Source organism: Dendroctonus ponderosae, unplaced genomic scaffold, assembly GCF_020466585.1.
Source record: "Dendroctonus ponderosae isolate FM_Combo_2020 unplaced genomic scaffold, Dpon_F_20191213v2 Dpon_F_20191213_2, whole genome shotgun sequence".
In the NCBI taxonomy this organism is placed as follows: domain Eukaryota; kingdom Metazoa; phylum Arthropoda; class Insecta; order Coleoptera; family Curculionidae; genus Dendroctonus; species Dendroctonus ponderosae.
This window is the reverse complement of record NW_026018165.1, coordinates 4,393,734-4,405,945: the sequence shown is the minus strand read 5'-3', so window position 1 is coordinate 4,405,945 and position 12,212 is coordinate 4,393,734. Positions and strand designations below refer to the sequence as shown.

At 29.2% G+C, this 12,212-nt stretch overlaps 2 protein-coding genes across 5 annotated transcripts in view; one reads left to right on the top strand and one right to left on the bottom strand.

The window, feature by feature from the left end:
• LOC109538342 (potassium channel subfamily K member 18) overlaps positions 1-12,212 on the top strand; it is a 147,746-nt gene that overhangs the window by 131,179 nt on the left and 4,355 nt on the right. For 3 of the 4 annotated variants that reach the window (XM_019905544.2, XM_019905543.2, XM_019905545.2), the window contains 2 exons: positions 10,880-11,056; positions 11,386-11,631. In XM_019905544.2, coding sequence (XP_019761103.1) covers positions 10,880-11,056; positions 11,386-11,631 — 423 coding nt within the window. The remainder of the gene's footprint in view (positions 1-10,879; positions 11,057-11,385; positions 11,632-12,212) is intronic. The other variant, XM_019905546.2, reaches the window with a different exon arrangement.
• Positions 4,431-9,632, bottom strand: LOC109538344. Its single transcript, XM_019905547.2, has 2 exons — positions 9,553-9,632; positions 4,431-4,883 (listed from the first exon to the last, which is right to left on the bottom strand). The coding sequence occupies exons 1-2, from the start codon at positions 9,583-9,585 to the stop codon at positions 4,491-4,493; spliced, it is 426 nt and encodes a 141-aa protein (XP_019761106.1). The 5' UTR covers positions 9,586-9,632; the 3' UTR covers positions 4,431-4,490.

Genomic DNA, 12,212 nt, shown 5'->3' with positions numbered 1-12,212 from the left:
ATATTCATATATATATTCATCATATTCAAAGTCTATGAATATTTTCTGTTTATAGTTCAAAAATTGAAAACACGATTCTTCTCTTTCGTGTTAAAGTTTAAATTCCGTGTTGTTGCGCTCCTTAGTAGCACGTAAAATAAGTTGAACAGTGACTTCTTCAGCAATAAAATACAATATTGAAGCTAAACTGGTGAAATAATCGGCAATATATTTAAAGTAAACAAGTGAACAATATTTTTAAAACCAGTTGCGTTCAAGGAAGTTTGGCAAGTGAGTGAGAAAGTAGCATTAATAAGATATTAACTACCGTAATAAAAATATGTTAATCTCTGTGTAACCATTAAATTAAACCAAGAAAGATTGTTAATGAACATTTAGAGATTTATACATTTTAGATTGGGAGCTTCAAAATTTTTTTGTAGAGGCGAATGATTAGAAAGCATATTAACGAGTAGTTCACGTTTTTTCCTCTTCTTATCTTTCCCACCTGATGAAAATATACCTACATTTAAAATTTTATTTTGAAGCAAACGCGCTTAACTGTTTCGAGTGGCATCTAAATAGATTTGATCGAGTTGATTGAGTAAATCCCAATATTTTAACATTTTTTTTAAAGTTTTGCTGAATAATCTCCCGCACTTCATTATTTGAACAAACAGAAAATAAATTTCGAATATAAAATACCTAACGTTTTTCGAGAATTGTAATAAACCTATTTTTAGCTTACTTTTCCATTTGGCGGACGAGTCACTTATCCTGAGTCCTTACTGTTTCTTTCTACTCCAAAATTATTCCTAGTAGTTTCTCTTCCAGAGAGAAAATTTGAACTGATATAATATACATGGTATTCGATTTAATAAGTTGTCTGAGCCCTAATATTTACTACATTTTAAGGTTTTAAATAAATGTATTAATTTTCTCGTGGAGATACTATGCAGGTGTCCGTAATATGTGGGTATGCTTTGAAATACATATCATACATGGTATCAAAACAACATGACATGTTCTAATTAAAAATTCCCCACAGGCCCGCCCTACCAAAATATAGGCTCTAAATGTTTCTGCTATAAATCAGTTTTTATTAAATAACTTCTGAAGTAATTGATTCCGTCTTTTTACATTTGTCTCTCTCTCGAATTAGATAATTTATTAGTTTTATGGATTTTAGTTAACGCCCCTTAAAATATCTTGTACACATTAATGCTCACATTTTAAACAACCTGTAGATATGTTAAAGACACCAAAAATTCAATTTTTAAATAGCCTTAAGTTTAAAGTGATAAAATAGACACCCATAGTTGAGAAACCGATAAAATGAATCGTTTTCCGAAAAAATGTAATTTCCATCACGAAAGTGTAGTTCGAATAAATATAATTTTTGAAGCTGATTGGCTATATTTTCAATTTCGACATGAAAACATCAGCCACCTTAACTATATATGTGTCTTTTTAGCCAAACAATCACGTTTGCATTATGTTTCTCTATTGTAGGCTCAATAGTGCCCTAACTTAGAAACGCATTTTTTTATTACAAATACAACATCGCAAAGATAAAGTTAGCGTTTATTTTGTGTATATTTCCAAAGTTTATCTATACTAATAAACAGTAAATTTTAATTGAACCCATTAATGTAATTAATTCCACACCCACCTAATTTAAAAGTTGAATTTCATTTTGGTCGTTCCCCTTTAATAATAAATATGCCATGCATTTGTCGGAAAATATTATTTAATATTGATATGAAATTAATACTTATATCATAGAATTCAATTGAAAAAATACATATCGCAACATGCACAAAAATACCTTCGGTCAAAATATATCAGAGCGTTTTATTTTAATAAAAAATCAGCAAACTTCATTGGGCTTAGTTTTTAGCGTCGGATTTATTTTGGTTAAAAATTTTCCGACCCTGATACGGAACCATTTATATCCATAAATCATGCGAAACATGGCATTGCCGCGTTATTTATATTTTTTCATCATTAAAACCATTTTAATGGAAAAAAAGCAACGACTCATGACTTATGATATTATTTTTTCAATTTAACTCAATTTATATGCATAATGCTGTTTACACGTGGGATAATGGTTGAAACCAAATTGGAATATAAATTGACCTTAAAATTGCAATGTTTATTATTATTAAGCAAAATTACTTTACTTTTATATACGCTTGAATTTTTCTCACTACATTGTTATTTTTTTATTGAACAGTTTTTGAACAATGTTTTCAAAAGTTTTAACGCCCAGTTTACGACCATTCACAGACTAATACACAACTGATGCATTAAGCAAGTGAAAAATAATGCCAAGGAAAATTATCAGAAATGCGCTTTCAATTTACGAAATACGTGGGGCAATATCTACTTTGCCTTCTAACAGTTTCAAATGTATCCCAAAAAATTGTTCGAAGACAAAAATGTTGTTTTGCTGTGAAGTTTTTGCTAACACATCCTCGAAAGCTTTTCGAAATTGTATTCTATGTTATAAAGCCATTGTGCCTACTGCAATTGTATCTGGCATTTGGGCAAAACTTCACTAAAACATGTAACTTATTCAATTCAACTTTCGAAAGCTCGCAACCAAATTTCCCGAGAATAATTTGCCTACTTTACATTTTTGATCTCCCGAACGTATAAGGGATCAAAGTCGAGTTTCAAATTTAAGTTTTTCCTGTTTGAGACGATGTAACTTTTACTGCTGACAAGTCAGAATATAACTTATTCTATTTGTTTCCTTTACGTTTGTCAAGCAATTATGTGTTAGTGAGTTAAGTTCTAAAAAATTTACAAACACACTGTCTTTTTCCAAAAAATCATTTTTTTTATCCTTAGATCTAAGTAAACGAATTATTAAGTATATTGCTTTATGAGAAACCCCTTTGAAGCCATATTTATTCAAAATAGATTTTTTTCGATAAGAAATATACCAATACTGAGTAAGTTTCGTTGAAGCATGTTTAAAATATAAAAATTGAGTGTGTACCAATGCCACTGTGAAGCAAGATTTATTCTTGATTACATTAATCTTAATTTTCTACACGATTTCAGCCACTATTTCAAAGCTTCTTAACAAATGTGGCTTGAAAAGCCAATAATGTTAGTATTCCCTAAGAAGTGAAAATAAGGGCATTTTGCTATAGTCGTAGTAGAAAATTGTGGCTTTGGGAGGGTCATGTGGAAAGAAATGTAAAACATTGAAGGCCACCATTGAACCAATCGCCAATGAAATTCAAGAATATTTTTTTAATTGTTACTTAGTTTTATTGGTATATTTATTTACTGGTTAAGTTGAAATGTGTGCTTGAGAATTTTAAAAACATATTAAGGGAAAATCTATTAAAAGGTTTTGTGGCCACTATAACCGCTGGATTCTCTACCTAAAATGTTGCCCCCAATCACTAATAAGCAGTCAGTATTCATCAGCAGCTATTAGTTATTCATCCCTTTTCTATTCACTTTTTAAAATGACCTACAGCCTCCCTTAAAAGTTGGCGGTTATTTTTATTTTCCAGAAAACGTTCTGGGTGGCATTAATAAATTTTAGTTTCCACGCTGAGCGAACTGCAGGATGAGAATGTTATTTCTAATTTGCCTTACTATAGTTCCTGTGGAGAATTTATGAATTTCTGCATGAAGATCTGCAGATGGAATTCCGTTTTTTATTTGAATAATGCTCCCGAGTCATCAACTACGTCTAATCAGCTAAAAATTTTACTTTTATTGGAAAATTTCATCATTCAAAATAAATTACATGCTTTTTCAATATTCTGTTGCATTTGAAGACGCAACATAAAAGTGATACCTACCAAGTCTAAATTGGATGGAAAATAAGTTTCAAATTGAACAGTTGAGCGTCAATTTAACTTTTTCCAATGTCGAGCCGTGGTCCCCGCCAAGTTGAGTTTCGTGGGGGGTTTTACATGCAAGAAATTGCTAAAATTGACAAGATAGGAATGTTTCGAATCGTTTAGGGGCGAAAGAATTTTACTTTCCTACAAAAATGAAAATGTCTTTGGGGATTTACTCTTGGAATGTGTCTCCATTCAAGTTCGTTCTTTGAAAACATATGTGAATTGCAAAAGGGCAAGCACTTATTCTAAGTTTATTTCGCAAAATGCTTTAGCATTTTTCACGTGTGAGTACCGTTATTTTCTAAATTTGAATATTCTGAATAGCTGGAAACAGACATTACCAAAACAACCATGCTAGCGTGCTGGAAAAGGGTATAGTTGCATCTTTTCATGGCAACGTTAATTTCCCGAAGCGCACGAAAATTACCATCTCCTTTGAATTGCTCGCTAATTGGCGTTGCTCTGCTGATATTTGCAAGAAAATGAGAAAAACGACACATTTCAGCCAAACATCGAAAATTTGCTTCGGAAGATGATTTAAATGAACAAAGTCGTTGGAAATAAAACCATAAATAAATCTTGAAGGAACTAACAATTCACTATTTATTTCACCGCCAACAATGCATTGGAGCTCTATAGGTAACAAGTCGTGTTTGTAACGCAACTTTCGGAGTCTTGACTATACTGTTCGCCAGAACTACAATTATTTAACACCACATAATAGTTCCATAGGGCCAAATAACATTCGTAATATTGATTACAAGCGGCTGCCTCCCATTTTTGAGATGCATTATTACAACTGCTTGGTCCTGTTACTGAAGCCACAGTTGTTGTGACTTCAGTTGTTGTAGCTTCAGTTGTCGTAGCTTCAGTTGTCGTAGCTTCAGTTGTTGTAGCTTCAGTTGTTACCGCTGCAGTTGTTGCAGCTGCAGTTGTTGCAGCTTCAGTTGTTGTAGCTTCAGTTGTGCAAACACAAGTAAAAGTCGTTTGCGAATCGACTTGATGGTATAGTTGCAAAAGAGCAACCTAGAAATGAAAGAAATCATATTTTATGATTCGGTTGCATACGTTTTGCAAAAATTTTGTATTAAATGTTATTTACACACGAAAACAAAAGCAACTATCATATTTCTATTGAAACATCATGTAAACAGGGTAATCGGGGTTCATGATAAAACATTTTGCGTGCAGACAGTTTCCAGTAGAAAGACATAGTGAGAAATATTGAAATATTATTTTCATATTTTTATGAAAATGTTCAAACAGATTATGAAATTTGTAATGATGTAAGTAGTTTTTATCACCACCACTAAATATTTTAAAACATTAAAAATAGTTCCACGTTTCCTGATCACTTTTAAGCGAAAATTTGTTCTTGTAGAATGACGATTTAGGCCTTCAATTCTGATATTTACAAATTAAAATTATTTTTGCATCCGTCCCGCTCGCAATATAATTTGAGTCCACAAAATCTGGTAGTTTTAGATCTGAAAAATAATTTAAACAATTATATTAAAAATGCAAATTTAAAAAAACAAACATGTTATTAGCAATGAAAAAAAGATACAGATGATACTAAATTAGATTCTCAAAATGATAACCGCCAACTTCAACACGTTTTTTAATTTTTTGAGTGGTCTAATTTATCGCCGTCAGTACTTGATGCCTATTTTGTATAATTTGTATACTACAAAATTATATTTCTTCTTTCTAACATCCTTAAATATACGTTTTATTTAAAAATTATTTTCTTATATCTACATGACACTCAATACTTTCAAATATAGAAAGCGTCTATATTTATTTTGCAAAAATGGCTACAAAAAGTTTTTTAAGTAATCAGTTATTTAACAATAACGATTTTCTCAAATGTCCATTACAAGAATTACAATAATCAGTTAGAGAGTTGCTTGAATTTTAACAAAAACTTCTAACTCTTTTCCTGACTATACATAAAAGCTTTGAGGAGTTATATGGTTCAATTACTACAATTTGTAAGCAGCTTTTTTACTATTATTAATATTTAACATAACATTCAGCTGAATACAGTTATAAATAGAATCTTGCTCGACTATTGAAAACTTATGTTTGGAAATGATATAAAAATGTTTTGCATATATTTTTTAATATATCTTATTTTTTGTATATAGTATAATACTTGCAGGCGCAACTTCCGCAAATTAACTCTTTCTGTTGTCTGTCTTCTTTTTGTTCAGCTTTAAATTGGTGTAATAAACATTCCATAAGCAAGGAAAATAAATTTATTTTTATGTACAACCGCCGGTCGCTGATTTTATCAAATTATAAATATAATGTTTGTTTTATTATAATAATATTGCCATCAGTTGAAAACTAACTATTTCTTGCAACTAAATTCTAGACAGATAGATTTTAGTAACAAATTAAATCATAATTAAAAGGTATTCTTCCAAATATAAGTGAATTATCAAATAAAAGAACGCATTTGTTTAACAATAAAAAGCATTGTGTTTCATTGGGAATGTTGAAATAAATTTATACATGATTTTCGAGCTTTCAATTTATAAAAAAGTTATATTTTAATTGCACATTTTTATCAATATATACAAATAGTTCGTTTTATTCATTACCACTTATCATCAATGAGTTTCGGAAAGCAGGACCTAAATTCACCTACAAAAAAAATACTCAAACATGTTCTTGTCTACAAGGTCCAAAAATATGTGGATAACAACGTAAATTTTGTTCTTTTAGATATTTAAGCGTCTTTAAGTTGGAAAGAATGCAAAACGTGCAGTTGATATTAATAATATCAACTGCACGTTTTGCAATTTTGGGAAATAGCCAGATATAAACTTTCAAACACCCTGTAAGACATTGAATCAATTTTCTATTTAGTGTTTCTTTTCTTGCTTTTATTTCTTCGCCCAAATTTTCCAGCAACATGCAATGCTTTTGTACTTCAAATTTGTAAATTATTAATCCCTAGTTGGTTGTAAACGACAACAAACATATTATAATTTCAATAACGGTTAAAGACCATTATAAACAAACAAATATAAATGAAAAATAATTGCAATAACTGTAGCCCCGGAAATAGCTATAATATACAAGATGTTTGATTTGCAGTATGAACGTTGTTTATATGACCAGAGAGAAATTTAGGGCAAACTTAGTTTATACTAGCAGAAATCTCTTCAAACAAACGATACTTTAAATTTCAAGCAAGCTGATAATTTGACACACTTTCAATCGAAAAATTGATCTTGAACTGTTTAAAATTAATCTACAGTACCTACATAAGTTTTCAACAAGAAAGAGTTTACAAGAAAAAATTGTCTTTCTAAAAATATCATTGTTTAGTTGCCTTTTTATGAGATAATTGTTAGAATAAACCAAAAATCGCAAATTAGATACAAATAATAAAAACTAAGAAACAGTTTATTATTTTATTCGATTTGAAAAAAAAACAAGAGATTAAACTAAGAAAAACCTAACAAATAAAATCAGTAGAATTTTCTAGAGATGTTTGGAATTAATAATATATTTACTTAGTTACCATTTTAAATCGATTTTCCGAGAAACCGAGGTTATTATATAAAAATGAAAAGACCATGGTTTCTGCCTTAGCTCTGAATTCATATAAACACTTCTAACGCTAATTATATACAATTAAACGAGTAAAATATAAAAAATGAATAATTATGGACTAACTTTGGTGGCTTTCTTTGCAAGTAAAGAAGTATATAAGTATTTTTCATGCAACATTCATCTATTTTCTTGTAATTCTAAATCCATGGTGTGAAAACTAAACATTTTCATTTTCCAGACAAGCGATAGAGCAGCACTAATGTAATTTTAAGTCATCTGCTATCGCTAAATAATCTTAGGAACTAATGGGCCGGAAATACTGATAAACAGCTCTAAATGCATAGAGAAGTTGCTTTCTCGAAATGTAAGATGCGGTTAAAAGGATAGATAGAGCAAGTAAGAGGCTTCTGTTGGATGTTTCAGTCATTCAAGATACTGATTATTACTTATGATTTTTTAAGTGAACTTAGTAGGGGACTGAACTGTGAAGTAGTAACGACCATATACAACAAAATATTTAAAATATAACGAGTGTCCAGGATTAATTATCGAAAACAGTATAAACAAACACGTGTAAACTAGGAACTCACTTCACTTTATGAATTGAAGTAGAAATATACAAATGTCTTGAAACTCAGGATTATCGCAAAAATGTTTTTCTTTCCACACGCGATGAAGAAAATGTAATTGAATAATATGGCGGAAAGGTAAATTGTAATTGTTATGTCATCGAAATGAGTAAAAGTGATTGTTTCGTTATCGAAAACAGTTTTTTCGAATGTTGTAATCTAACCATTAATTAAGGATCAGTTAAAGACTAACTGTTTTAAGTATGTGAGTGAGGATAACAAAGTTCAAAATGCGATTGATGTGTCAGAGATCGAGAAATGAACTAAAATCTTAAGGAAACGAATAATGTAAAAAACAAACATAACTGTAGAAAATAAATAACAATAGTTACAGTAAAGACACTAATCTCAGTAGCGTCGTTTTTAGTAAGATGTGTAGCCTTCGTTGTCTTTTCAGTGTCAAAAATTCAATGATGACAAAAAATTGTACTTTCAAAGACATCTAGATTAATGTAGGGTGGTTTTATATTTTATCTGATCTCTAGTTTCTTTCCAAAAAAGAATAGTTGCAACGTTTATTGCATTGAATGCGACTCTCTACATATTATTATCTATAAATAATCAGAAACAGGAACCGTAAAATAATACATATTTTTTTATATGATTATCATTTTGAGCAATGGAAAATCTTTAAAAAAAATATGTTAAATTCATTAATGTTATAATGTTTCCTTTTTTGGCTCAATTTTTTCGCTTCAATAACAATAATGTTTTTAATAGTTCCATTTTTAGTTTAGTTTGCTTGCTTTGTCTTTTTAGGAAATAAAATTACCAAAAATAACGTCAAAGAAATATTATTAAAAATTGCAAAATGTAATAACATATGGAGTATCCGATTTAAACAAACCTGAACGTGTATTAATCACGCTTGTTTGTATTAAAAATCAATTAAATTCAAATACCAAAACCAAATATTTATTAATTTCATATATAAAATAATAACGAATAGCTTAAAATTGAGTAAAGTAAAAATACTATTTATTTAATTATTTATTGCAATTGGAAGATTTGCTCGCAATTTGTAAATTTGTAGGATGAATTAATTATATTTAGTATATCTACTTTATAACTATCTTTTTAACACTACATAGGAATATTTTACTCTGAAATAAAATTTTGAAACTATTTAAACTATTTTGAAATATTTTGACTAGCTGATATTGACCGATATTACTAGATAAGTTTTCTCTTTTGCATTTACTGTAATTATTTTCAGTCGTTATTCTCGATATTACTAAAGTAATTTAAGAACGTTTTGCAAAGACTTACTTCAGATTAAAGATTTAATCAATAATGTCCACAATCTACAGCGTAAAGTGATAAAGCCATACTGTCCAGTGAGTTAAATTGTTAATTTAAATGCATATCGCTATGCAGGCCTTTTATAGTTAAAATATAAAAATACACTTAAAATCAACCATGTGAATCGCCTGCTGAGTTGGGCCCTAAAGCTCAGTAAGTTCAATTTCTATTTAATCGATTTAAATATTACTTACCAAAATACTGAAAACGATCACTACAGCCCTCATGATTGGAAATAATATTGTTAGTTTAACGTTTGGTTTGCGTTAAATACTAAATTTCAATGCGAATAACAACAAGGATGATTTATTGACCATTTAGTATATGTACAATAGCTTAATAATAGTTAAAGCTTTTAATAATGTATTATGTGGTGTTACTTAAAATGTGAATATAGAACAATAGAAGCTTAGTAACATACTGGAAATAGTAGCAAATTTTTCATGTGATTTGCTAAGGTTTAATTTGACTAAATCGGGTTAAATAATTAATCAAAATTTAAAGACTAATTTATGATCAATTACATAAAACTTTAAAATAATTATGGAAAATTAACGACTGTGAGACTAGTGCAAAAAAATAACTTTTTAACTTTTATAAAATGTTTTTGATTAGAATTGCGGCGCACGCAAAAAAATGCAATTATTTATTTAAATAGAAAAACTAAATGGTTTAATTTTATATTATAAATTTTATTAATTTAATTTATATTTATTTATATTTTTGAATAACATTAAACAAACTGGTGTTTAACTATTCACTGTGTTCGATTTCTTGATTTTCAAATATCACAAAAAGTGTGAAGCACCTGATTTGTATTGTACAAAATCAGGTTTTTCTTTTTTTTAACAAAATTACATTTTCTTGAGTTTTTTTCAGGTATTTTTAAATAATTTGAAGAAATTGAATTATTGGAAAAAAATTATATATAGAATTATATATTCGATTATATACTTCTACAATATGAAATTTATTTAATTGGCTACAAGGGTTCAAGTAAGTAAATTTTGTGAGTATTGATAGCCCGCTTTTATCGAAATACTTTTAGAAAATGTAGTTTTGCAACTGATGTATAATTGCAATAAAAATAATTTGCACATTGGAATGTTCGTCTTGAATTATATTAAGTTTTTATAGTTGATAGAAAGTTATTGAGCAATAATGGAATAAAATTCAACATTTGAGTAAAATAGATTTGTAAGTATGAATCTACCGCAATGAACGTACTCTAGTCGAGCTGTTACTGTAATTAATAAGAACTAAAACATTAAAGTAGATCGTAGGCATTTTATAAAAGTAAAAAATTACTACAATATTCACTTTAAGAACATGATCCAAAGAAAGCTTATTTCTATTAAACACCTAAATCACTCGTGTTATTTCTACACATTGTTAAGGAAATGTACACTTTTTTCTAAAAATACTTATTCGTATTATTTGTAAAGTTCATATATTTTAATTGTATATTAAACACGCATTAATAAGTGAGCAGAAATAGTTACGTACTTTATTTTCTTTCAGAACGGCTCAACGTATTATATGAGAAAAACTGGACCAAATTAGTCACGGAACAGCTGAAGAAATTTGAGCGGACGGTAGTTGAAACGGCCAAAAGAGACGAAACGCTCAACTTTGCCGGGCCAAAATGGACCTTTGGAGGATCTTTACTTTACACAATCACTCTTTTGACCACCATAGGTAAAATTAATTAAACAGCAATTATTTTTCATAATAAATATATCATCGACCAATAGTATTATAATAAATCAATCAGTTAAACGGTTCTAAACAGGATAAAGTTTATCTGCATGCGTTTCTATCTTTTAGAAACAGTTCAGACATTTAAGTAGACATTAAATTTAAAAAATTGTAATGAAACATGAGGTAAATGACAACAATTTTCATAATGCGAGTGTTGCATAAAACCGGATATTGAATATCTATATTTTATTATTTCTTATTTAATATGTAAACATTATTTTTTAAATATAAATTGTCAATACTAAAGTAAATCAATATTGTCTTAGGCTACGGAAGACTATCACCCAAAACAGCTCTTGGAAAAATTATCGCCATATTGTATGCCGTTATTGGGGTACCTCTCATGCTCATCCTGCTCTCAGAGTTGGGTACCGTTCTTGCTCAAAGCGTAAGAAGAGCATACGCAAAACTATGTTGCCATAAAAACAATGACACATTTTCCTGCCCTACCGTAGGCTACCATAAAGCGCCAAATTCACCTACGAAGAGCCATTATTGCAAAACCATGGACGGTGAGTTTAAAATTTACATTTTGTTTAGGCTATTTTTTGTTCGAATTCTAAACTTTATGAAATTAATAGAATAAGATTATATTTTTTTCATAATGAAGTTGATTTATATATTTTCGTTTATTCTCAATATTTGGTTTTAATCAGGTGCCGTCGTTTTTTGCAAATTGTTTGTTTTATTTGATTTCTTACTGCTTCCAAATCTGATTATTTTATAATTTCACCATCATGTATGTGTAGGACTACTGATTTTCTTGTGTATTTGAAAAGTTTTCTTCTATTTTACAGCGGAAAGTAATGAACTAAACGAAATACCGTCAATCTATGTGACGAGTACTTTATTAACAGAAGAAATAGTGTAAGAAGACGGGGAGACTTAAATACTTTTCGAAAATACTTAAATAAAATCGAGGAAGCGTAAATAAGTGTTAGTGTAAAAGTGAAACAGGTATAGCATACCGAGACCTGTTTGCAAAAACCTGTTTTTAAGTTGTTATTCCTACTCTAAGGCAATAAAGAATGGCGAGCTATTGGGAAGATCTCTATAAAGAGTGATGTATTAAGTCATAGTGCAACTGTTTAAA